We start from the raw sequence: 27,662 nt of genomic DNA, 5'->3' as shown, positions 1-27,662 counted from the left end.
TAAATACAAATAATTGTAGATTTATTTATAACTTAATTCACAGCTGTTCACAGGGTTTTTGGCATATCATTATGTGGAGACTAACATTTTTTGCCAATCTAACAAATATGGGTGTGTATTCAATCGTATACCAAAAGGTTTAAAAATAGCAGTTGCTTTACACAGTAGAACAACTTCCACATACACAGTTCATTCATATACTTGCATATTTGAATTAGCTGGGCTTGTTTGATAATTGTAGGCAAGGTTAATTGCTGCCACATTCTCCAGATGATTGCTTGTGGTCTCCGATTCTATTTATTTCTTCTCTCTGTTCATCTCTCCATTTATGAGACTTGTGCTGTTTTATGTACTGTGGACAAGAAGAAATATTTACAAATAATCACATTTACCTTGCCCTTCCATATTTTATCATTCATTAAATTGATTATAGATTAGCCACTACAGCCAGTTTGAAATCACTATGAATCTTTTAGATAAAATTCTGGAACTGCACTGATGAATAGTTTTACAAGGTGCATGCTCAGGGCATGCCACCCTCATATTAAGCACTTGACAGGTCATTGGTGCGACTTAACGTGTCTGGACGCTAGCAATGCACATATTTTCTCTGGTTGGCAATTCAGAAGAAGTGAAGGCTATTGGTGGTCCCCAGGGAAAAAAAAAATGCTGGATGTGCAGAGAAGTAGTCTTGGTGCCGGTTCACACTACAGCGACATGAAAGTCGGCACGACTTTACGAGGCAACTTCAAGTCGCCTCCAGGACAGGCAACTTTGCTAGTGGCCAATCAAACAATCAGCTCTGTGGGAGGAAGGGGTTTGCCTGAGAAAACCATTTTCTCTTCCTGTAAAGTTGCTTCAGTTAAGACACTGATCAGACTTTGGAGGCGACTCCCATTGAAATCAATGGGTACAAGTCGCCTTGAAGTAGTACAGGAACCTTTTCTGAAGTCGGAGCGACTTCAGTAGTGTGCATTAAGACTGCTCTCATTCACTTTAACCTCCCTGGCGGTATGATTCTGTCTGGAATTACGTACCAAAAGCGGTACATTTATTTTGCAAGGAAATTTGGCGTTTTATACTGTAGGCCTGTAATTTTTAGAAATAACTCACTTAAATCTGACCAAGCAAGAGTCTTGTAGGCATCCCGGGTATGATTTTTTTTTTTAAAACAAAATTATAAATTATAATATAATAAATAATTATAAATAATTATAACAAATAATAATATAATTATAATAAAAATTGTTCAATAATGTAATCGCTGGATCCAGGGACAAGGTGAGTAATTTGCCCGTGGATCCAGCAAAAGGTAAGCCGCGCCGCTGCACGTCCACCCCGAGCGTGACTCGGGGATACCGATTTTAGCATTGAAAACCAACCCCGAGTCACGCTCGGGTTTACCGTCAGGGGGGTTAATGTAAAAGCAGCCCTAATTTTGCGTTTGCAAACTAAAACTTACGGAGAAAAAAACGAAGCGTAAAAGCTTCGTGGATCTCCGTAAGTACGAATTTGCATACCCGAGGCGGCATTTCGACACGAAATACCCCCAGCGGCGGATGCGGTACTGCTTCCTAAGATCCGGCAGTTAGTTAGAAACAGGGATACGACGGAGTAACAGCAGTTACGCCGGCGTATCCCTTTTGAGGATCTGGCCCAAAGTGTCCCACTCTAAATCAGCCAATTAAACCATTAGCCCTGGTTCAGTGTGCTGCGGGAGTGAAGCCGTGCGAGTTCAGCTGAACTCGCACGATTTCACTCCCGCTGGCAGTCCCGATTTCGGCCGCGATTTAAGAGACATCTGTGCAGGTTTGTGCACAGATGTCAATGTAAATCGCGGCCAGAAATCGCAAAAAGTAGTACAGGAACTACTTTTTTAAATCGGTGCAGCGCCGCAGATGCGGCGTCGCACCGATTAGGACGGTGTCATTGCCGCCGATTTGAGATGCGATTTCACATGTGAAATCGCATCTCAAATCGAAGCAAAACGTACCCAGTGTGAACCTGGGCCAACACCTGCAAAGGGTTCCTGAGCCTTTAAATGGTCTCTCAGTCTGGTTCAGTAGGAATATCAATCATTGGAAACACTGCCGACCTGACAGTTATGCAGAAAACCATCGACACCCTCCATAAAAAAATTGTAGGCCTCACTTAAGATTCGTATCCATGATTCAACAATAAGAAAGACTGGGCAAAAATGGAATCCATGGGAGGGTTCCAAGGACAAAGCCACTGCTGACCAAAAAACACAAAGGCTCATCTCACATTTACCAAACATCTTGATTATCCCCAAGACTTTGAGGAAAATATTCTGTGGACTGATGAGACAAAAATTTACCTTTTTGGAATGTGTGCATCCCATTACATCTGGCATAAAACTAATACAGCATTTCATACTAACAGTCAGACATGGTGGTCGGGGCTCAAAGGTGCTTTATTGTTGTCAAATCGGGTAAACACAGCATACAGATTGACATAGAACAAAACAGGATGCATTGGTCACAGGCAGTAAAAACAGGGAAAGAAGGGTAATTCCAGTAGTATACATACACATTCACAATGTACTATAACTAAAAAAAAAAAAACAATTAGACATGGAGAGGAAGTTGCAGATAGAAAAAAAGACAGAGCAAACATTCTGTATGGGGCTTAGGTAGAGGTCCATGCAGTAAGCCTTCCATGCAGTACCCAGGGGAAAGACGTCAAACTGTGTCCCCCTCTCCAGGTGGTGTAGTGGGCAGGGCTAACAGTGCGTTCAGTGCCAAGCTCTAACATACACTTCCTGCTGTACAGGGGAAATATTTAGATCCCCCCCACCAAGGAGTGCAAGGTGGACCCCTCCCTCCTGTTCAAAAATACTGCCTCTCCTACAATTGGGTCAAATCCATTCACATTCTCCAGTAGAGGAAAGGGAGCAGCTGCCTGCAACGCACGCCTCCTGGCTGGCAGTCGGTTACTGCAGGGGGGTGGTCACAGAGGACCAGAAATACAGACCCTCCTATCCACCCCCCCCTCTAGTAACAGACCACCAGCCAGGCGACGTGCGTGTAGGCAGCCGCTCCCTTTCCTCTGGAGAAGGTGAATGGAGTGAGCGCACACATCTGGAGCTGTATGCATGTAGGAGTCCCCGGTCCCAGTGCAGAGAAGGAGGAGGCAGGGGTGTTTTCTAAATGCAGTGGGACTGTGTGCAAGAACATAAGTTGAGCCCCAGTGGGGGGGGGGGGGGGGCATGCCACACTGCACATAATCATTTAACACCTCCCCATACCAACAACCTTCAGTAATGAAGCCAAGCACATGCTTAACAGAATGCTGCATGTGGTCAGATTATGCCAACAGTGGGAGGTTCTTAAAGGGGCATGGTTACATAAACCTGAGCCTAACATTTACAACACTCAGCATAATCATTAAAAAGAAATTACACTTTTCCGTCAAATAAAATTTTCAGGCTGCAAGTCACAGATAACGTTCACACCCTTCATGCACATCAGTAATCCAGCCTTTTTACGTTAGTCCCCTTATGCATCAGAATCCCTCCTTAGATTAGAGCACACATTGATCAAAATCTCCCCTAAAATTAAAGTGTCCGTATCAATCAGAAGCCCCCTTAGACTGGAGTGTCCATATAAAATAGAGTCCCCTTACTTTACAGGTGCCAGGAGCCACAAAGCAGGAGTCAGGGGGTGCAGCTGGAAGGTGGAGCAGCACTGCTGAGGGGAAGTTTTATCCTGTGCAACCTTGGAAATTGGATCATCAGTTACTAGGATGTTGGCAGTCCTAGCAGCCAATGATAGCAAAGACTATGACACTGGCAGGGAAGGGGGTTGGACATCAGATGGTCAGAGCCAAGTTGTCCACAAAGCAGAAGGTAATCTAGATATCCCACAATGGGAATGCCCTGAAAGTACAGCGAGTCTAATACTAGGGACAGCACCTTGCTGGACACCTAATCTGCAGAAGACAGGCAGGGCTACAAACAAAGCGCAAAGAATCCACAGCAAAGTGTAGAAATTAACGAGGAAAAGGCCATGACAGATCGGATAGATTTCACGTTACATTTCCAAGCTCAAATGAGGACATCTAGGACCTCGAAATCCAAGATGAAGTGGATGACCCTTTTTGGTCTGGAAACTGACCGAACCTGAAACCATACTTTCACGGTATTGGGATAACACAGTCCGAAAAGACCAGCTGAGGCTGTATGAAAATCTGCTCATCTGTGAGGTGAATATTAAAAGTGATTAACCGTGTAGGGGGCCCGAGTGTGAAATTCTAGCTTGCAGCCCCTGGAAATACCCTGTAGCACCAAAGCATGCGAGATGAAGGCTGTCCAGGTGTCTGCAAAGACTAACAGATGCCTCCTACTGTGGAACCAGAGTGCAATCTCACGGGGAAGAGACTTCAGGACTGGAGTTCTAAGGTTTGCGGGCAAGCTGCGAGCCAGACTTGGGTCTGGGCTTGAAATTTGAGCCCTCACAGTAATGAGGGATTAGCCTTCCCAGATTTAACCTTGAGCTTCTTCTTTGGTTGAGGAAGAGGAGTACTCTTGGCCCCTATGGCATCCTTAATTATGGCATCCAGGGCAGTTCCAAAGAGGACCTGCCCATTGAGTCCTGAAAGTAGCAGGACTTGCTTCTTAAAAAAAAAAAAAGTTTCACATTCCAACACTTAAACCAACGTGTTCTTTCCATGTGTAAAGGAGAGACAAGTGAAAAATGAAATCAGAAACCTGCAACAATCTGTCCTTTTGAGCCACGGGCATTTCTTCTAAATGTTCCATGATCAAGGGATCAACTGCTACAGTAATCAAACTCAGATAGCCTTAGACCAGTCCAGTGAGTCAGGGCGAGAGATTATGATCATGACTAAAAAAAAAAGGTTAAAAAACAAGTTTGTCAAAAAAAATAAACAGGGCTTGTCATCAGGATACCTAAAGACAGGTGTATCCTATACTGGAATGGTGGATTAGGACAGAACACTGCCAGGCGCAGAAAGGGGGCAGAACATTTTTTAAACAAGGTCTTCTTTAAGGCTGAGCACTTGGGAGGTACAGACATCTTGTCAGGATGTTTCAAGACTCCATGGAGAAAAACTGAGCAAGCAGGTGAACCAGGAAGGTCTTAGTGGTCTAAAAGAGCCCTAAAGGATCCTAGACTGGGTAAAGTGCTGGTAGAAGAAGTAGTGACACACTGATCTTCTAGCTTGAAGGTGGGAGCCATGGCAAAAGACTGCAAATCCTTAGAGGCAGGTTCTTCAGGAAAGGGCTGTAGAGACTCAGCATCAACAAACTCAGTGTGCTCAGAGGCTATTAAAGTTGTTTGATTAGATATGGAATCTACAGAAGTGCACTAAAGGTCTCAGTGTTTTGAGTGAGAAAACATCTGTTCTTTGGCCCATAAAGTCATACATGACTGCAGTAAAAACCGCCGTGGACAGAGCAGAGAAGTCCCTGATGATAGGGAAAACCCAGAAAAATGCATAAACTCTAGGAGTAGAGGGCACCCAGCACAGTAGAACTTTGCTCCCTGCTACTAACATCAGACGGAAATGCAAGATATCGGAGGGTATGAGGCAAGGCCTTAGGTACTCACAAATCCAACCTCTGGCAACAGGTGTAGGGGGGCAGAAACGGTCTGTAGATCAGAGTTCGATGTGGCTCTTGCAAGCAGGAGCAACAGCTGGGAGACGCTTTCTCGACACTTGCAGGAACGAGACCATGCAGTAACACACTCCACTCGCAGTTGATATGAGAACTCAATCTCTCAGCATTACCCCCTTCCGCAGTAAAAAACCAACACAGTTAGTAAATTGAAAAACTGAACGTGCAACAAGTAGCAAAGCAACTCCTGGTGCTCAGCCTAAACAGCGTGCTCATAAAGTGAGACAGGGCATGATTCGAGGCATTTCCAACAACTCTAAACCTGCAAAGCATCTTGCGCAAAACACAGTGCTCAATAGTCACTTCCAGGCTAGCCCTGTAGCATCCAGAGCAGCAGGATCTGGGTGCAGCTTTCCAAAGATCTGCTGAGGAAACACAAATCTAGATAGCTACCATGTAGGGACCAGCTCAAAACAGCAATGTAGCAAGGAAATTTGACCGAAGAAAAATCCAAGTAAAAAAGCCACACAAAAAACAAAAAAAAACAAAAAAATGGAAGGATGTCTCAGCAAAGCCGATCAACAGTTTTTGTATTTGCCAGTGTCCAATCTGCCTGTAGACAGAAGTATAACCCAACAGTTAATGACTTCCTGTGTTCCACAATGGACAAGACAGAAATCTGTTTTCTCCCCATATACTAAGAGTTCCATGCTCAATTTAATACATAGATATATTAGAGTGGAATATTTCCCTTATGCATCATTCCCACAACAGCTGGTGCTCTTCTGCCTTAGAATTTTGGCAGATCCTTGGATCTAGGATTTTTATTCACAAGTTGAGTTTAAAGTGCATCCACTGTAATTATTGTGCAGGTTAACATATGCATGCATTTATAATCTCACAAAAGTCCCAGTACTTCCCCTGGCAATCCCTTCATCTTCTTTTTTAAAGGCTGCTGTCATTTTGCTATGACATCAGCAACTATTTCTCAGACTGAAAAGCTGGCTCAAATGGCAATCTTGTAATAGTGGCTGTGCAGCTCCTGGCTGTGTTCACAAATGTGGGAGCCTGCTGCAGTCTCTTTGTGACTTGCCACAGAATTACAATGTTGCAGTCTAAACAACTGGGCAGAGCAAGCAATAGAAACACTTTCTCTTGCCTGTAGCAGACTTACATACTGTAATTTCAACGGAGGCAAAGTAATTTGTCTGGAGCTAAAGGACGGATTTTTAATATTATTATTACTGTTGTTGCATGTGCCAGAAGAATACGCATTACTAACAAGTCCATAGAAAATGTGGACATTTTTGGATAGTTATTTGTGGACTGATTTCTGTTACAGCGGACTGAGATTTGTGAAGACCAAAATAAAAGAATTATAGGAAGGGATTCAAAATCAATTTGCCTTAATGGTGTATGAGAAATCAAAGGATAAAATCTGGACTGCACTAAAAGATCCTAAGAAGTGTCTCAATCTTAAAAGTGATACTAAAGTCTTTTTTTTTTAAATTAACAAACATGTCATACTTACCTGCTCTGTGCAGTGGTTTTGCACAGAGCAGGCCGATCCTCCTCTTCAGGTCCCTCGTCAGCGCTCCTGGCCCCTCCCTCCTGTCAGGTGCCCCCACAGTAAGCAGTTTACCATGTGGGTTACCCGAGCTGCTGCTCTGGGTGTCCATTCAGACACAGAGCAATGGTCAGGTAAAGAGAAGTAAATCTATCTGAAAAGTAGCCCAGAATGTCCAAAACCAGCAAGCAACTAAACCTCCTACTTGATCTTGTTTTTACCTTCTTAGTGTCCTCCAGCGTGGTATATTGATAAGACTCACTCTCCAGAGATTTCACAGTGGAGAGGTACAGCTGTCGAGCCATGTCCACAAAACCCCGAGTAAGAAGCAGCTGCTGTTTCAACATGTCATTCAGTGCTAGAGCCATTGGATTGTATGTGGTCAAAGCTGGTAGACAATAAATACAAATTAGTAAAACATGACGTTTTCAGAAACTGCAGGTCATATTGAGCCTGAAGACAGATATTTGAAACTGTGTATAAGCAAATATGGTTTAAAAAGAATCGATCAGGAATAGGCATTTGAAAAAAAAAAAAAAAAAAAAGTGATTCTCCATTCTTAGGGCCAAACATTGAGAGAAACATGTTTTCTTCTGAACTGAATCTCTCCTCCATACAGGACTATGGGAATGCAAAAGTAGTAGAAGCAGGTCAATGAATTCTGAACGATTTCAAACTGATGTGAAAAGCTCACTGCATTTGTCCATTAAAGCCCATCAACACTGATAATACAGTTATAATAGTATCATTTTGTTTTTCCTTTTATTCACTTGTATAATTTCTCTCTCAGAAGACATGTGTAGTACCTGAAACACTATGTAGTGTGCTCAGGAAGGGTTAATCCTCAAACTAAAAGCATTCTTTACATTTTTCAGGTAATCAGGAATATGCCTTTCTGATTACCCGACAATGAACTGTCCATTATAGCCTATGCACAGTCAATCACAGAAGGTGTGGTACAGCCTATTAATTTGTTCTATTAATTTAAATATCAAAGATAAATGTGTTTGGAGTGATCACATGTTTCTTAAAAAAGAAAATGGTCTGCATATTACAAACTCTGTCAGGAGATTGTAAACTTCTGAGCACAACTGTACACATCTATATTGCAGTTTTAGGCTATATTTAAACTGGTTCTAAACCCTAAGGCCCCTTTCACATTGAGGAGTTTTTCAGGCGGTACAGCGCTAAAAATAGCGCTGCTATCGCGCCTGAAAAACTCCTTCACTGCAGACTCAATGTGAAAGCCCGAGGGCTTTCACACTGAGGCGATGCGCTGGCAGGAGACAAAAAAAATCTCCTGTCAGCAGCATCTTTGGAGCGGTGAGAGGAGCAGCATGTATACCGCTCCTTCACATTGAAAACAATGGGAAACCGCGGCAATACCGCCCGCAATGCGCCTCTATAGAGGCGCATTGCGGGCGGTATTAGCTCTTTATCGGCCGCTAGCGGGGGTTAATACCGCACCGCTAGCGGCTGATACCCGCGGCAATTCCGGCGGTATAGCGCCGCTATTTTTAGCGGCGTTATACCGCCACCGCAGCTCCTGCCCCAGTCTGAAAGGGGCCTTACAGACCACATTTACCTACAGGTAAGCCTAGATTAAGGCTTACCTGTAGGTACAAGAAATATCTCCTAAACCTACACGGTTTAGGAGATATTTGCAAAAGACATGCACCGATGTCTATGGCGCATGCGCTGTAGACAACGCGCAGGCGCACTGAGCGTGACGCTTCCGACGATCATGCAGTTAGTGACGGCACCCGCACGCATGCGTGGGAGTGACATCATCGCGGCTCCGGACAATCACAGCGCCAGGGCCGCGATACCCAGAAGACCCGCCGCGAGACATGGTGGCGAACGAGGTCGGCTGCGGGGGCTTTGATCTCAGGTAAGTACTTCATATTGAGCTAGTATGCTATGCATTCTAGCTCATTATGCCCTTGTCTTGCAGGGTGTATTTTTTTTTTGTTGGGTTAACTTCCTCTTTAAAAGGCATATTCTACAAAAAAAGAAAAAAAAAAAATCATTGCTACCGCAAACATTGGAACACAGGTTGCAGACTCTATTCCTCCAGGCAAAGGTCCGTACAGAGGTAAAGACCTTTGGTTATGTGGTTTGAAATAGCATCAATGGACTACAAGTGCAGGGACTTCACCACAGCAACACAATTGTATACAATGAATGGCATGTAAGGAAGCCATTCATTGCTTAAAAGGGTCATGTGATTTGCTTTGATCGGTTTCACAGCAATCACATGGTACCGGTAGCGAGCCAGTACAATGATCAGTTATCTGCGGTATCCACTGACAGATCATATCAAAATGCGGCTCACGGCCGTGCGAGGAGCGTTCTCAGAAAGACATCATATGACGTCCTTCCAGAACAATGGGGTTCCCGCTTGACCGTCATTTTACAATGGTGCAGTTAAGTTGCTATACAAGTTTGTTTGTGAACAAGTCAAATAAAATTACCTTCAATTAACTCAGGGCTCACCACATGGCTCACTACTGAAGCTGGCTCCACAGCAATGGAGGGAGCAAGAGGTCCAAAGCCAATGGTTGCTATGCGAGACAGAAAAAATAAATAAAACAACTTTGAAATAAAAAGATTACTAAACAATGTACATACATCTTGCTATGTACAAACATATTTACTTGGGTAAATATTTAAATGTTGCATATTTTAAAGTTGACTACAAAGCTATGCTTCTAGTTAAAGGGTCACTAAAGGAATTTTTTTTTTAGCTAAATAGCTTCCTTTACCTTACTGCAGTACTGGTTTCATGTCCTCATTGTTCGTTTTTGCTTTGAAGTAGCTGTAATTCTGCTGTGATCTCCACACTTCCTGGTTGCCTGTTTCCTTATAACCATGGTACTGGGAGCTTTCTCTCTGTGGTCTAAGCTGTCATTACTGTGTGTCTAAAACTCCTCAGAACCAATCAGATTCATTTTAAAAACAACACTGCCCTGGATTTGTTTGTTTTTGTTCTGTGAGTCTTCCCGACTAACCTCTCACCCAGAACTTCATGTATGTACCTTTAAAACCGAAAGTGAAACTAGAGGCACATTATATGATAGATTAAATTCAATTTTTAAATTTTTAATCATTTTTAAAAGGAATCGGTTAACTTTTATATCTCTTATACCCTGTAAACAGTCATTTCAGCAAAAATAATTTTTTCCTTTAGTGACCCTTTAAGTTTTCCTCTGTCTCTCCACTAGCCTGTTTGCAGAGCTCAGTATTTAAAAATACATAGTTCACCTTTACCAAAGAAAGACTGCCTATGCAGAGAAGGGAAGTCTGTAGATAAAAATAAACTGTGCAGCTTTAACTAAAGGTAAAATAATGACCTTTCCATAGTTGTAGGTGCAACTCATAAGGAGACAAAAAGCAGCGCCCTCTAAGCGTAGTATTCACGTTTTTAATATTAAAGGTGCAACTCATGAAGCAAGACTAGAAAACTTCTAAAACGTCGCCAAGACAATCCCAGCTCTTACTGTTCATCTGCACCATCACAAGAGCTCTTACTTTGATTTAAATCCTCTCACGTATGCCTTCTCCCCCCTGATGCAGTAGCTCTGAGTTTAGCATTTCTGATGGTAGGGGTGAACATCCTAGGAGTTTTCCAGTCAGGCTTCATGAGGTATATGAATAGCTTACACATATAGCAAGAACATTATTCAACTTTGGTCAAAGCTGCATTTTTGTTTTATTTTTTATTTACGGATGCTCCTTATCTGCAAGTTAGTTTTTTTCAGTAAAAGCTGAACCAACCCTTTAAGGCTGCGATCTACACAAAGTAAATGAGCCAGAGCAGCGACTCACTTTATTAGAGAGCTCAGTTTGAGGTTTTGGATAGAAACCAGCTTTTGGAAAAGGCAGCTACTGTGCCATTTCATAGCAATGCTGCTCTGAAAAATCCTTGTGTTAAACATTTATTTGTAAAACAAAGATTTAATCCATATGGGCTCCTTTTACATTAGCATGTCTCCAAAGTCGCATGATTTCCACTGCGACTTTGATCCGACTTTACATTCTAATACATTGAATTTCATATGTCCTGTGACTTTGGGTCTCACAAGTTGAATCCCAAGTCACAAAAGTGTGAAAAAGGAGCCATAGTAAAAAAAAAAATAATAACATAGAAAAAAACATTTTAAAAATAAAATGCAATGGTCACTTATGCAAAACAAAACTCCTTTGTAAATGGTTATCAAAATTGAATTACCTTGTGGCCAGCTGTATGCAAATTCAGCATCATTTGTCTGCACAGAAGTTTCTCGTAAAACAAGTCTGTGTGTTATATGGGACTGTTCTTTCCGTTTTGATTGGCTAGGCTGAGGATAAGAATGGCTAGAGGAGAGGCTGGAATCAGAGGATATGGATTTAGGGAGGGAATATGAGTAAGAGCTGGAACGGAGTTCATTGTCAGAGGGTACAGAATCTTCAAAATCCTCAGAATAGGCGGAATGGATAGTAGTTTCATCAGGTCGCTCTTGACTGTACTGCTCAGAACTAGAGCTATCTTTGTGACGATGCTTAGACACGTCCGACTTATTTGTTTCTGTATGCACTTCAGGAGCAGATTCTTCGTCAGAGCTGGACTTCTGTCTCATGAATGTCTTTGCATCTTTATGTCTATGTGAGGGCTCTCGATGGTCGGTAATGGGTGCTTGCTTGCGTTCCTTAGGTTTTTCATTTGCCGACTTCATAGGCAACGAGCTAATGCGTATCTAAAAGCAAGAACAACATAATATATTGCATTCATTTTATTTATTCTCCCCCCCCCCCTCCCCCAGATACTTTCCCAAGTTGGCGATTCTACTAGGAACACATTTCCTGTCATTGAGTGACAACAATCCCTCACCAAGGAGTTAGAACAGGAGCAACGTTAGTACTACAGAACACCTCCCTGTCTTATCTCCAAAACATAGGGCATAGGCATTTTGTAGTTCGCAAAAGGTTTCCTTTGCAGTTCTCAATCAATCTTGTCTACATGCTTAGTGCACAGGGCAGCAGTGGATATTTAATTTGTTTTTGCTTATTGAACAGATAACAAAAACAAAACACACTTTTAAATGATAAAAAAAGTATTTAAAGCGGGGGTTCACCCTATAAAATAATTTTTTTTTTCTTCTAGCCTAAAATTCGGCATTGTAGCGCGAGCTACAGTATGCCGGTCTTAATTTTTTTATCGCCGTACTCACAGTGTAATCGCACATAGTAGATTCCGACTGCCCACGGGGAATGGGCGTTCCAATCCAGACGGAAGGTGATTGACGGCCGGCTCTGGCGCGTCACGCTTCTCCGGAAATAGCCGAAATAGGCTTGGCTCTTCACGGCGTCTGTGCGCAGGCGCCGTGAAGAGCCGAGACCTACTCCGGCTGTCTTCGGGGAGCGTGACGTGCCAGAGCCGGCCGTCAATCACCCTCCCTCTTGAAAGGAACGCACATTCCCCGCGGGCAGTCAGAATCTACTATGTACGATTACACTGTGAGTACGGCGATAAAAAAATTAAGACCGGCATACTGTAGCTCGCGCTACAATGCCGAATTGTATGCTAAAATGTTGTTCTGCAGGGTGAACCACCGCTTTAACAGACCAAAAATGAGCAAATAAGTGAAGTCAATTGTTGGGGCTTCCATACACCAATATGGTTGATCATCGAAGCAATAAGGACATTACCCAACAAATTGACACTACTCTCACCTATACCTGGTCTTTGCAGCAAGGAGTACATGGAAGGGCAATGCATGCAAAACAAAAGAAATTCCCAGCTCAACCTCCTGACCAGCCTGTAACCAAACAAATTAGCCTAACAGTATGCGTTAAACAGGGGTTTCGTTTGCACACATTTGAAAGCTACAGAGCCCCGTCAAGGCACCCCAGTATCTTCTGTAGTCCTAACTCTGAATTTTGAAAGCCCCCAACAGTGGAAGCAAGTACTGGTGTGCCTTATGGGGTCACTGTAGCTTGCGCATACATTTACAAATATGTGCAAACGAAACCCGTGTTTTTGAAGCATTAGACTGGATAATTCGGTAGGTTGCAGGCTGATGTTGAGATAGGAATTTCTTTAGTTTTGATTTGCAATAAGGACGTTAACAGCTATTCTACCAGGTTAAAGAAAGAAAATATATATATATATATATATATATATATATATATATATATATATATATATATATATATATATATATATATATATATATATATATATATATATATATATATATTACACCTTTACCTTTTCTTCAAGTTCTTCCGTTCCTGCAGCAGGTGCCAGTTCATCCAAGCTCAATATATTCAGTTTGAAATCTAAAAAAAAAAAGAGAACCAGTGGATCAATTGATAATCCAAATAATTGCAAAATTAACAGTGAAAATACCACCCTCTGATGTCAAAAGAGAAATGTATTTCTTGTACCGCTGGTGGTGACCAATTTATTGATTATACATATGATTGCATATTTACCCACAAACCCTCTGATGTCAGAATATGTATTCCTATATAAATCAGACAACATGCAGTTTATGCGTCTCACTGACCTATATAAATTTTATGCATCCCGCCGCATCCCCGCTGCCGCCGACTGGCTAATACGCGCAGGGAACATCACAGCTTTCATTTGAATAGCTGTAATGATTCGCGCCGCGCTGCGTATAGACACTCCCCCTTGCTCGGGTGAACGGTCCAATCCCGAGCAAGGGGGGAGTGTCAATACGCAGCGCGGCGCAAATCATTACAGCTATTCAAATGAAAGCTGTGATGTTCCCCGCCCGCATTAACCAGTTGGCAGCGGGGATGCGGCGTAACGTTAGGGGTTGATATCGGATCTGGCATCGGGGGTATTTACGGGAGTACAAGTACTCCCGCAAATACTCGGAATCGGTCCTGATACCGATACTAGTATCGGAATCGGGACAACCCTAAATTTTACCTCAGCAAAAAATTGTGCCAGAATACCGCTTTACTTCTGTTTACTGGAAAAATGTATATGTATTAAAGTAAACCTGTCAAGACAGAAAAACAGGCTCGCATCCTTCTAAAAATACTAGTAATCTGGCCATCATGTTTAATTCCTGGCCTGTACATTTTGAGCCACTAGAACATGCATGTACAAGTGCGTATCTGAAAAGTACATAAATAGTAAGAAAGGGAGGTCAGATCATATTGGTCCCATAAAGAATGATGAAGGGAATCTGGATACTAAGGATGGAGAGATGGTGAAGGTGTTGAATTTATTCTTCTCCTCAGTTTTCACAAGGGAATCGGGGGGCTTCAGTAACCAGAACTGCAGTGTTTACCCTCCTGACATGTCACAGGAAGCTCCCCCATGGCCAACAGAGGACAGAATTAGAATTAGACTTGGAAATCGTATCAAAAAGTCACCGGGACCAGATGGCTTGCACCCGAGGGTACTTGGGGAACTCAGTCAAGTAATTGCCAGACCATTGTTCCTAATTTTTACTGACAGTCTACTGACTGGAATGGTACCAGCTGATTGGAGAAAAGCCAATGTAGCACTAATATTTAAAATAGGGCCAAGTTATCTTCCTGGGAATTACAGACCAGTTAGCCTAACATCAATTGTATGCAAGCTCTTGGAGGGGATAAGGGACTATATATAAGATTTTAGTAATGACAAGATCATTAGTATTAAGCGGCATGGATTCATGAAGAATCGTTTTTGCCAAACCAATCGATTAACCTTCTATGAGGAGGTGAGCAGCCATCTAGATAAAAGGAAGGCCCGTAGACGTGGTGCATCTGGAATTAGCAAAAACATGCGACACAGTTCCTCATAAATGTTTACTGTACAAAGTAAGGTCCGTGGCATGGAGCATAGGGGGGAGTACATGGATTGAAAACTGGCTACAGGGGCGAGTTCAGAGCGTGGTGTTAAAAGGGGAGTACTCAGAATGGTCAGGGGTGGGTAGTGGGGTCGCCAGGGTTCTGTCCTAGGACCAATCATATTTAATTTATTCATAAAAGACCTGGGAGGATGGGATAAACAGCTCAATCTCTGTATTTGCGGACGACACTAAGCCAAGCAGGTCAATAACCTCCACAGGATGTGGAAACTTGCAAGAAGATCTGAACAAATTAATGGGGTGGGCAACTATATGGCAAATGAGGTTTAATGTGGAAAAATTAAAATTATGCATTTGAGTAACAAAAATATGAATGCAATCTACTCACTAGGGAGGGGGGGATAAGCTCTGGGGTGGAATCTAGGATGGAAAAGGACCTGGGGGTCCTAGTAGATGATAGGCTCAGCAATGGCATGCAAGCTGCTGCAAGCAAAGTAAACAGAGAGCATTGATAATGTCAAAAAAATATTATTAGATAGTCACCAGAATGACAACATACTGGGATTTACAACGTAATACTGACATAAAAAAATAAATAAAAAAAAATCACACACACACACAAAAATCACACACACACACACACACACACACACAGGTTGGACTTTTTTCAACCTCACATACTAGGCAAGCCAGAAGTTCTTATCTTAAAAAGGCATAGTTTTTTGTTTTTGGTAAAATTAAATGCTTATACATATAAGGGGCATCTGTAGATAAAAATAAACTGTGCAGTTTTGACCAAAGTGGAATAATGCCCTTGGTGTAGGCCATTCACATACCTCATAATGCACGACTGAAAAAGCTCCCAGAGATTGCATTTCCTCATCCTGCCTTGTTGCTAGGGCGTTGCCAAGACATGCCCAGTTATTACTTTTCACCTCTATATTAAAAGGATTGAGCTTCCCCCCCCCCCCCCCCGATTCAAACCCCCTCCACGTGTGCTCTCCCGCCTGACGCAGTCGCTCTGAGCTCTGCATTTAAAAGCTCCCTCCCACGATAGTGGATGTGAACAGTAACAGCTGAGCATGTCTTAGCAACAAGGCAGGATGATAAGAAGCAATCTCTGGGAGTTTTTCACTCAGGCTTCATGAAGTATGGACTATGCCTATATGCAACATGGTTTAAAGCGGCACAGCTTGTTTTCATCCACAAAAGGTCCCTTATTAACATAGGCAGTTTTTTGGTAAAGGTAAACTAGATTACCTGCTGCGTATATAAAATTTACTGACCCTAGCCATAAATTATTATGGTCATCGTACAGTTACACGTAAGTGCAATGCATTTCGAAGGAAACTTATCAAAATTGTAGAAGCCAGAATCTTGAGCAGCTGTGCCAGGCAACCAGTCAGCTTTCTAGCTTTTATTTTCAAAGCTTAATTGAACAAGCTGAAGATGGAAGCTCATTGATTGAAGCTTCAGCATTGTGCATGGTAATCTGATCCATTTTTGAAAAATGCCCCCCATTGTGTTTAGCTCCATTTTTGTGGCTACCATTACAATAAAAGTCTGAGTAAGCAGTTAAATATACTGTATAAGTCCTGTCATAGTTTGAACAGATTGTCAGTATTCACAGTGTCAAATACTACATCCGAAGGGGAATCAAAGTTTAAAATCAGTAATGTCCTTGAATAAACATTTGAAGTTACCATGCACCATAAGCATGTATAATACAAATTAGCAGCTCATATGATATAAAACAATGACTAAAACTGTGTCATATTACCATTGGAACTTGAACTACTGAGATCATCTGCTCTCGAAAATAGCTCATCGAGGGATTTAAAGTTGCTTCTCTGGGAGAGAGGAGTTCTACTACGTCTCCCCAGTCTTGGCCTTGGAGAGTTGCTTGTCAAGGAACTTCTCACAGATGGTGAAGGAGATCGTGATCCAAATCGAATTAAGGAGTGTGTTCTTCTTGGGTATCTCGGAGTTCCATAACTAGGAGGAGAGGGAGTTCTGGAAGAAAAACGAGAAGGAGGACGGCGTGGAGAGAAATAGCCAAGAGCTGAAGGACTCCGATGCAGGTTTCTGCGTGGTGTTAATCTGCTGGGTGGTGAGGGAGATCTAGGTGGTTTCTAATTAGGAGAAAACAACAATTCTTAGAAAGCGCTTAAAGGCATATTCCACACATATATATATATATATATATATATACATATATATATATATATATATATATATATATATATATAATCTTTACTACACTTAAAAAAAAGTGCAAATGCACTTACAAAGTGCACAGTATTTTTCTGTAAATCAACTCCACAGTGGGTAATACAGCATTTTCTCTTTCTATACTAAAACTCAAGATGGCTGCTGATAAATCATTCTCTCATTGTGCAAAGACTCCACAGGTTAAGCTCACCGGCATTTTCAACCACTTCTCATCGGCTTCTGAAAACTCCACCGAACTTCCAACCAGCTGGAGCATTTCTTCCTCCTCACTCTCTGCAACTTGCCGCTTATCTGCTGAGCTACCCCTGACAGAAGGTGTCCTGATCTGTTCCACGGGCTCTGGTTCCTTTATATTGACCTTTTTCTTCAAAAACCTGTTCCCTCGGAAGCTGAGTTCACTACTTGACCTGTTGGAGAATGGTCTTTCCTCCGAAGTCCTCAGGTCAGAATCATTCTCAGAGATGTCCAGTTCTACTTTTCTGTAAAAAAAAAAAAATATATATATATATTATGGAAGGAGGTTACCACGCAAACTGAGTGTCAAATAGTAAAAGCAGCAGAGTGTGTAGATTTTTTTCCCAGGTATACCTCATTCGATGTCTGTTCTCAAATTCTGCTAGTCTCTTCAGTGCTGCACTGGTTGGCATCTTTGACTGCATAGGTTGTGGCTTTGCCACCACACTTGCTGGTTTGACATTGCTTTGAGTATCTTTACTGGCTGGGTTTTTTTTCTTTAAAAAACGGCTTTGGGTTCCCGTTGACTGTTGAGGGCCAACAGTACCTTTATACTTTTCACTTTCTTGTTCTGAAGCCGATAAATCGCTTAGGTTAGCAATTGATGGTTGTGCTAGTTTTAACGCGCTCGTTTTGCTGCTGAGCGCACGCATGTATTCCTAAAAGACAAAGTAGTTTTAACGTTAAATGAAGTAAGCTAATACAAGTACATATTTTTGTTTAGGTTTAGATAAATCTCCAAAGTCAAAATTTTGTTAAAGAAGAACTATAAAGCAAAACTTATTTTCCCAATTTGGATAGAGTAAAGGAGAGTTATAAACCCTGTAAAGTTTATTTTTGCCCCCTTTGTCCCAATGGGGAGACTTTCCTTCATTTCATGTCCCATAACCAAACAGGATGTGAGAGGAAATACCTGCAAGTTATAATCTCTTGGGGACACCCCCCCACCCCCCAAGGCACCAGAACTAGAGTCTGTATTAGAAGACTTTCCGTCTTAGTTTTCTGGGGGGACAGCCCAAAATTTGGCATTTTCTTTTACTGAAATGGTAAAAAGAACAAATAGAGAGGGTAAATCTCCCTAACGGGGGCACAGACAGCAATAATTACCGACAAGTATTCTAATCCAACTCCCCTCTATCCAAAACTAAAAAAAGTTTTGCCTATAGTTATTATTTAAGCATCACGTCACAAACTGGTATCTTTAATGCAAAATGGAGGGTTCTAAAATTAAAAGCATGAACATAATCTTTCTACATAGCATGCCTTTTATTCTACTTAAATATTGCCAACTTTCCTGTCGTGTGCCTTTACAGTCAATGTTGTCTACTGTGTTCAAAGATTGACAGAATAGCAAGGCATGTTCATGCTTCTTGGTTCCCCCCGGATGACACCAGCCCTTTACTGGAGCATGGTTGTCACTCAAGGGGGCTCATCCACATTTTCTGCAGACACAGAGAAGCACTTACTTGTTCAGTTATCAGAGGATCCTCTACAGTAGAAACAGATAGGGGAGGACAGCAAGTATGTCTTTATGAAATTTCATTCCCACATTTCACTCATGTGTTCTTGTGCTGATGCACTATGTTTGATGGGTAATGTAGTATGATCCCAAGCAGGTGCACAAGTAAAGGTTTCAATGTGCACAAAAGGTAAACTTACTGTAGTTTGCTTCTGGAACATTTGTGGAAAATACGGGCTGATCTTCATAGGATTTATTGTCACTTACCACTGCAGGTTACAAAGTCACACCACCACTACTGATCCAGTGTTGCTCTCAATCTTTGCATACATATTACAGGCACTAATGTCTGGGCAACACATGGATCTCATTGTTTGTGTGTTGGTTTTTATTGTACCTTGTTTGTACACTAAAAACTCAATATAAAAAAAAAACAAAAAAAAACAAAAAAACACTGCTTAAAGCAGTTGAGAAGTTTCTTTGTGGCACATTAATAAATGATTTAGTGATTAAAGGGGGAATATTTTATTTTTTTAAAAAGGATCCCCTTTCTGAATATGTTACACTCATATTTAGGGTGCATCATGCTCAGCAACCTCCCCCCTCATTGTGTTTTCTGCACCACATTCAAAATTCAACGGGTGTGCGATCTGCTGCAGGTGTCAAATTCCTAATTAAACACCAAACAGAGATCACAAACACAGTGCAGTGAGTTTTTAAATGCGATTGTGATTTTTGGGGAGGGGGGGGCACCAACATTTTCATGCCGCACTGTGCCATTAAACCAAGGAAGCACAATCTCTGTATCCAGATACCAGAGTAAAACCTCTTGGTCCCCATAGAAAATGTAGTCAGATTATAAAAACACACTCAAACAAAATGTAATTATAAAAAATGTATTTAAAAATAACAAACATGTTATACTTACCTGCTTCTTGGGTCCCTCTTCGGCTCTCGAGTTCCTCCCCCTCCTTTCGAGTGCCCCCACAGCAAGCAGCTTTTTTTTGGAGGCACCCGAGCCAGGCCACTGCTCTGTGTGTCCATTCAGACATTGACATTGGATATTGATTGACAGCAGCAGGAGACAATGGCACCCACTGCTGTGTCTCAGCCAATCAGGAGGGAGGGTCCTGGGCAGCTGGTGCTCTTGTGCAACATCGCTGGGCTCAATTAAGCATTAGGAGGGCTGCTGCCCACAGGTTTTGTATCTTAATGCACAGAATGCATGAAAATAAAAAACCTTCGGCCTTTAGAACCACTTTAATAGGTACGTCCATGGTGAATACCAACCTGCAGTTCATCTTTAGAATCCTTAGATTTCATAGGGACCCTCTGACCAGAAAGCTGAGCTTCTGCCCTGGCCAGAGCTGAACTTCTTATCCCACTTCTAGCCATCGTGTTTCTCCTGTTGAAGAAAAAGAACAAACGATCAGCTCTCCAAATTAAAAGGGAAAACAGACTATTCATAGAGAAAAATATTTTAGGCCTACTAAATACCTGGAGTTGTGGGAATGAGAGCTGCTGTTATGACAGTGAAGCGATTCCGTGAATGGACAACGAGAGAGAGGAGAGTAAACATCAGGATCTCACCTGTGTTCATAAAAATATATATATATATATTATATATATATATATATATATATATATATATATATATATATATATATATATATATATATATATATATATAATAAAAAAAGCCTTGTATTATGTGAATAGAACACAAAATGTGTTCTGTGAATTGACAGGAGGGAGAGGAAAGGAAGGATAAACCGGATTACTTCACTATCGCAGCTCTCATACCCTCAGCACCAATAGTTTGCTGCTGACAGCAGTATTCAGCCGACGAATAAAAATATAGTGTAAACAGAGACACTGTAAATATTTTACGCATCATTACAAGAGGCAACGTTTGTGCCTTAGAAATGTATATAAATCTCAGAGGCTGGTGTTTAGCTTTAAAGCCCACTTTTTTGGTAGTATGGCTCCTTTAGAAAAAAACAAACAAACAGCGCCCAATTCACAAAAGCACTGGAAAAGATTTGACAAGAATGACAGATTCATTATTTGCATCACTTTTACAATGTGGCCCAATGACTGCGATAAATAAAAAAATTTAAACAAAGTTACCTACAGTTTGAAAATAACAAAACTTTAGGTGGTTAAGCCCAACTATAAGCTGGCATACAGGCACCCAGTTACTTCACTGGTTGCTGGGAAGCAGTCCACCAGCGTTCTAGGAACCAATGACAAAAGCCAAACACCAACAGTGGGTGGAGCCTTATAGGGAGGTTGAGAGATCATGTTCTCCATCAGGTCCACCTTGCTTGTGATTGAAAGCAGGTGGCCATAGACCCTACTGGGCAGAAAAGTAGCTTTGGAATCTGCTAACTGCTGTCAACCATTTTAAGGCATATGACTGGCGCCCATAAGGTACACCTTCTGTGTGATTGTTTTTTTATTTTCTAAATAGGTTTCTTTAAGCTAGTGTATTGTTGGTTCACTTACCTTTTCCTTCCATTTCCCTTCTAAGCCTAGGTTCCCACTGCTGCGAATTCAAAATCGCGGTAAAATGGGCGATTTTACCGCGATTTCGCGGCTGCGATTTTGCCGCAATGTAAATCGCGGCCCGAAATCGCAAAAAGTAGTACAGGAACTACTTTTTGAAATCACAGATGCGGCGTTCGCACTGATTAGGACAGTGCCATTGCCGACAATTGCCGCCGATTTGAGATGCGATTTGACATGTCAAATCGCATCTCAAATCGTTCCAAATCGTACCCAGTGTGAACCAGGGCTAAATGTTTTATTCCCCCCTTTGTCTGAATTTCTCACTTCCCGTTTCTCCTCAGTAAGCTTTCCAACACCATCTGAGCCGTTCTGGCAGGGGGTTAGTCAGTGTGCTCGCCCCCTCCCTTGGGACTACATCCCTGCCGGGAGACGCTGTGAACTCCATTGCTGATGAGACTGTGGAGTGGGCTAAGCATAGGGACCATAACGTCTGCGTAGCTTGAAACTCACAGTGCATGGCAGCCAGCAGATTTACTAACTTCTGGCAGCTATGGTATCTGCCAACTGCAGTCTGCGGTCACCCACAAGCAAGGTGAACCTAAGGTAAACTGGTCTCTCAAAGCTCTCCATATCAGGTTCTGCCTGTTCCCAGAGCAAAACTACCAAGCAATGTGCATGTGTGTGGCCTAATGGCCAGGTGGGATCCCAGTGTTTGTAAGCTGCACTGAGGAGTGTCTGGTATGGACATTCTGTCTTAAAGGAGTTGTAAATAAAAAAAACATGTTTTGCTGAAATGACTGTTTACAGGGTATAGAGACATAATAGTTAACTGATTCCTTTTAAAAACGATTAAAAATCAATCATATAATGTACCTGTAGTTTCTAGTTTCGTTTTTGCAGGTTGTTTCCTGCCTCTGTGATGTACAGAGCCAATACAGGGCAGTGATGGTTTGGAAAACGAAACCGATTGGTGCTGAGGGGTTTTAGACACACAGTAATCACACCTCCTTGATTAGTGACCACAGAGAGAGAAAGCTCCCAGCACTGTGGTTATCAGGAAACAGACAACCAGGAAGTGTGGAGATCAGAGAAGAATTACAGCAACTTGAGAGCAAAAACGAACAATGGAGGACATGAAAACAGCACTGCATTAAGGTAAAGGAAGCTATTAAGATAAAAAAAATTCCTTTACAAACCCTTTAAGTGCGGGCCTCCATGCGTCAAAACACATGTTTCCAACAGGTACATTAATCTGTCTCGCACAATAATTGTTGTATTGAGGCCTGACAGCATTCTTTATGAATTCCAGGGTCTATGTGCAGTCAAATCTGACTGGACTCAGCTAAAAATAACTGTCTTTTTTGAAAATATGCCCTGGTATGTTTGGTCTTTGAACTGAGCCTATGGTGTGCAACAACTGAAAAGGAACACCTACAACTAAACCCTTTTTTTTTTTAACTAAATCTCTGTCTGTGCACCTGGAAAGGATCTGTTGTGTAACCTGAAATATTCAAAAGGCTTTTATTGCTGTCCTCCTAGCTCACCAATACTACATGCGAGAAAGCCTGTCTGTTAAAGAGTTATATATTGGCATGCTCTGTAGACACACTGGTGGCCTGATGGGCAGCGGTGTGTGTTCAGTGTGTACACAGACATGGGGGTTCATTTACTAAGGCTGGATTCACACCTATGCAGTTTTAGTGCTTTTTGCATTTTGCAGATTTGCAATGCAGTCCATTTAACATGATTTCCTATGGAACACGTTCTGTAGTGCAAATCTGCAAAATGCAAAAAGCACTAAAAATGCATAGGTGTGAATTCACCCTAAAGGCAAATCCACTGTGCACTAGGAAGTGCAGTCGCTGTAGATCTGAGGGGGACATGCAAGGAAAATAAACAGAATTTTTGCTTGCACACGATTGGATGATAGAAATCAGCAGAGCTTCCCCTCAAATCTACAGGTAGTGCACAGTGAATTTGCCTTTAGCAAATCAACCCCATGGAGCAGCATTCTAAAGAGTGCATGTGTATGGAGCTGCACATATTTGTATGTTTTCTGGAATTACCAAACTAGTGTGTTACAATTAGATGTGTTCTAGATAGCGATCACACAAACTGTCCCATACTCTGTCAGTGTCTAGGACTAGTACTGGAATATTCTTGTCATATGGTATTAGGACACCTTGAACACTAGACTATTAGGCTGGGTTCACACTGCTACACTACTTCCATCCTACTTTGCTCTGCTACATTGGTCCTACATTTATCCTACATTGGTCCTACATCCATCCTACTTTCATGAACAGGATACTACTTTGGTCCGACTTCAATGATATTCAATGGGCCTGAAGTAGGATCAATGTAGGACCAAAAGTAGTACAGGGAGCATTTTCAAAGTCTGACCGACTTGTGTAGGACGCTACAAGACGCTCTCATAGGGAAACATTGAACACAGAGCAAAGTAGGATGAAAGTAGTGTAGTAGTGTGAACCCAGCCTCAGCGTGTGTGTGTCCAATCCTGGCAATTAGTGAGCTCAGGAGGCAGGAGCAGTGTCAAAGTCTATGGCAAGGTGAAATAGGTTGCATCTGGATGGGGCTAAACGCTGCAATGAGACATATGCCTTCAAGGATCTATGTCAAGAATGCAGGTATTCTGCATTTTAGGCTTACGTATACGTCTTTGAATACATAGGGCCTGTGCCTCCTGGATGCACATGGGCTAAACTCCTCTCCTAGTGTAAACTTGTCATTTGGTATTATGTACTGATCTTTTGTGGTCTACACCAAAACTACGATTTTCCAAAGTGTAAATCGAGACAATCATATGAAGGAAAAAAAAAAGGGGAGCTTCCCTTTATCACAATTGGTGTGGTAATACACACTACAACCGATTTGTACAAACTCGTTAACCGTCCCGTCATATGACGTCCTTGACTTTGTGCAGGGATATCTTAATGATGCCTGCAGCTACAGGCATCATTCAGATATCGTCTTTTAGAGCCGGCGATTGTGTGCACCATAAGAACAATCATAGCGGCTGTTCCACCGCTTTATCGTTCTTACGGGAGGCGAGAGGGGACGTTCCCCACTCCCGCCACCCTCCGCTGCTTCTACCGACTCACCTCTGCGATTGGTGAGTCGGAGAACGGATCCGCCGGCCCCAGAAGTTGACCATAGAGATTTTGGCGTACCAGATGGTCACCGGACTCTCTATGATCGTCGGAAGCCAGATACAATGTTATGACGTCACGCCCAGCCTCTGCATTCAAAAAAATAGCACCACCTTGGCTGGGAAGCAGAAATCGTTTTTGTTTGTTTTTTTATTCATTTCAGGCTTCACAGCCTAGAGATGAGATGTGAGGTCTTATTGACCCCAGATCTTACTGTAAAGAGGACCTGTCTTGTCATATTCCTATCACAAGGGATGTTTACATTTCTTGTAATAGGAATAAAAGTGATCACATTTTTTTTTTTTAAAGTGTCAAACTAACAAAAAGAAAATAATTAATTTTTTTTTTTTATTTAAAGCCCCCATGTGCTCACACGCTGAAGCGTGTGTATACGCAAGTCCCGCCCACATATAAAAACTGCGTTAAAAACACACATGTGAGGTATCACCGCGAACATTAGTGCAAGAGCCCTAGACCTCCTCTGTAACTCAAAACATGTATTCAGTAAAAAAAATCCCCATAGGCGGCGCTTTAAATTTTTAAGTACTGAAGTTTGGGGCCATTCCACGAGAGTGTGAAATTTTAAAGCATGACATGTTCGGTATCCATTTACTCGTCACAACTTCATCTTTCACATTATGCAAAAACATTCGGCTAATTTTACTGGTTTTGATTTTTTGTTATTTTTAAGCACAAAACCGTTTTTTCCCCCACGTTTGAAAAATTGCTGCGCAAATACCGTGCAAGATAAAAAGTTGTAACAACCGCCATTGTATTCTCTAGGGCCTTTGCTAATAAAAAAAAAAAAAAACACTATACATAATGTTTGGGGTTCTATGCAATTGTCTAACAAAAAAAATAAAAATTATAATTATGATTTTTACATGTAGGAGAGAAATGTCAGAATTGGCCTGGATGGCAAGTGGTTAAAATGTACCAAAACCATTTCATACGAGGACAAATCTAAACAATTAATTTAAGGGCAGGTCCTTACTTTAACCTGCCTGGCGGTATTCCCGAGTCTGACTCGGTGGCCATACAAACTGTAATCCCGAGTCAGACTCGGGCTTGCCTCGCTAGATCCACAGGCATGGTTTACTTACCTTGTCCCTGGATCCAGCGATGCCACCGCGCTGTGTGAGCGAGCAGGACCTCGCTCGATTCACACAGTGCCTCCGTGTGACGCCGATCTCCGTTCCCTGCGACGTTACGACGCACGGGGACGGAGAACGGCGCCAAATTCAAAAAAGTAAACAAACACTTTACATACAGTATACTGTAATCTTATAGATTACAGTACTGTATGTAAAAAAAACACACCCCCCTTGTCCCTAGTGGTCTGTCCTGTGTCATGCATGTCATTTTATATAATAAAAACGTTTCTTTCTCCCTGCAAACTGTAGATTGTCCATAGCAACCAAAAGTGTCCCTTTATGTCAAAAATAGTTTTAGATCAGCTAAAAAACAGCGATAATAAATTATAATCACTTGCAGAATTGTGCGATAGTGATTTGTGGGGAAATTCGTCATAAAAAAAAAAAATAATGACAGCGACAATTCTGCAACTGAAAAAATTTCAGTGATTTTGATTTGATTACATTATTGAATAATTTTTATTATAATTATATTATTATTTGTTATAATTATTTATAATTATTTATTATATTATAATTTATAATTTTGTTTTTAAAAAAATCTCATACCCGGGATGCCTATTAGAATCTTGTTTGGTCAGATTTAAGTGAGTTATTTCTAAAAATTACAGACCTACAATATAAAACGCCAAATTTCCTTGCAAATAATGGTACCGCTTTCAGCATGTTTTTTCTGAAAGAATCATACCGCCAGGGAGGTTAAATAGTTGTCAGTAAATCTAACGGTGGCCATACAAACTGTAATTTTGTTGTCGTTGGCCCGTTTCACACAGAACCGTTACCCTCCTGTCAGTGGGGATCAGCGGATAGATCCCCCGCTGAGCAGGCGGATCCGCTTGATGGAGTCCACCCCATCTGAAAGAGGCCTTAGACTCAATTTCAAGCCAGATTCGATCAAAATGAGTCAGTCGACCAGGATGGAAAATGATTGATAGTTCTGCATCAATGGTATGCTTTCTTCATGAGTACGGCTGGATTTCCTTTGATCACATTATAAGATCACATGGGGAAAACAGTGACTTAGACAATCAAGTTACGATCATATCTTAATGATTGATAGAAATTCACTTCCACCTGGGTGTGGCATATTAGTCAAATGGGTTGTCAGCGCTGGATTGGAAATAAATGGATCATTTAGGGACATGCGTTTGGCCACCATAAAGGAGGAGATTGTATAGAACACAGAACCAACACCCTTAGTAAACAACAACCAAAAAACAAAGCTCCTGCATTTCTAGTGTGTGCCCTTCCAGTGATTTGTGCCTGGTGGTGATGATCACTCCTAAAAACCCATGCTTCTCATAGAACTCCAATCATTTTACCTATACAGAGAGACTGGACATGCTCTATATACAAGATATGAGCGGTGCAACCTTCACTGCCTCCACAAAGCCTGCATACTACTAAGACATGACCAACTCACATATCACACCCCACGGCACGACTCCATCTTCAGTAACTACCATAGTAACACATATAGTAATCGTCAGGACGCCTCACAGCTCCGGGAAAACAGCTTGCATTCCAAGCCTCGTTTCCAGGACTATATCCGGCTGCCAGAGAACCTGTGCGCCTCATACATATTACACTGCGCATGCTCTTTCATCAGCTGCTGGCGCTGTCTTCTGTTCTGCAGGCTACTCCGCGCATGCTCAGTGGTCTGAGGCTTGCGAAGTGAATAGTGAATTTGTTCCTATTGAGCTTGGTTGCTGCAGGATTTTGATGACTGATATAATTTTTTAATGCTACTACTATTAGCTGTTTGATGCTTTTCATGCTTTCAGTGTTGCTCTTTTTTTAGTTCTATTCTAACACTGGTTCTGGTACAGTGTATTGGAATGCCTAATTAACCACTTAAAGTGGAGGTTCACCCAAAAACCTTTTTTTTTTAACATTAGATTGAGGCTCGTTTTGTCAAG

The 27,662-nt window shown here is 41.8% G+C and overlaps 1 protein-coding gene across 3 annotated transcripts; it reads right to left on the bottom strand.

The window, feature by feature from the left end:
* C1H19orf44 (chromosome 1 C19orf44 homolog) lies at positions 1 to 27,331 on the bottom strand. 3 transcript variants are annotated; one of them, XM_040321020.1, is made up of 11 exons: positions 27,167 to 27,331; positions 20,406 to 20,498; positions 20,199 to 20,313; positions 17,804 to 18,108; positions 17,406 to 17,694; positions 16,764 to 17,115; positions 13,411 to 13,487; positions 11,398 to 11,902; positions 9,641 to 9,730; positions 7,388 to 7,554; positions 1 to 352 (listed from the first exon to the last, which is right to left on the bottom strand). In XM_040321020.1, the coding sequence occupies exons 3-11, from the start codon at positions 20,301 to 20,303 to the stop codon at positions 248 to 250; spliced, it is 1,995 nt and encodes a 664-aa protein (XP_040176954.1). In that variant the 5' UTR covers positions 20,304 to 20,313; positions 20,406 to 20,498; positions 27,167 to 27,331; the 3' UTR covers positions 1 to 247. The 3 variants fall into 3 exon arrangements, with proteins under 3 accessions (XP_040176954.1, XP_040176936.1, XP_040176945.1); XM_040321002.1 differs by lacking the exon at positions 20,406 to 20,498; XM_040321011.1 differs by lacking the exon at positions 20,406 to 20,498 and having other exon boundaries at positions 13,417 to 13,487.
* Positions 27,332 to 27,662: the final 331 nt, after the last annotated feature.

Source organism: Rana temporaria, chromosome 1, assembly GCF_905171775.1.
Source record: "Rana temporaria chromosome 1, aRanTem1.1, whole genome shotgun sequence".
Lineage (NCBI taxonomy): Eukaryota > Metazoa > Chordata > Amphibia > Anura > Ranidae > Rana > Rana temporaria.
The sequence above is the reverse complement of the archived record's forward strand: the minus strand, read 5'-3'. Positions and strand labels throughout refer to the sequence as shown.

Bases quoted from the DNA above. Each gene is read 5' to 3' on its own strand.
- C1H19orf44 (XM_040321002.1), bottom strand. The intron at 17,695-17,803 runs GTATACCTGGGA...TTTTTTTTACAG, and splicing joins GAGAACAGACATCGAATGAG to AAAAGTAGAACTGGACATCT. The intron at 17,116-17,405 runs GTGAGCTTAACC...TCTCCTAATTAG, and splicing joins AGAAGTGGTTGAAAATGCCG to AAACCACCTAGATCTCCCTC.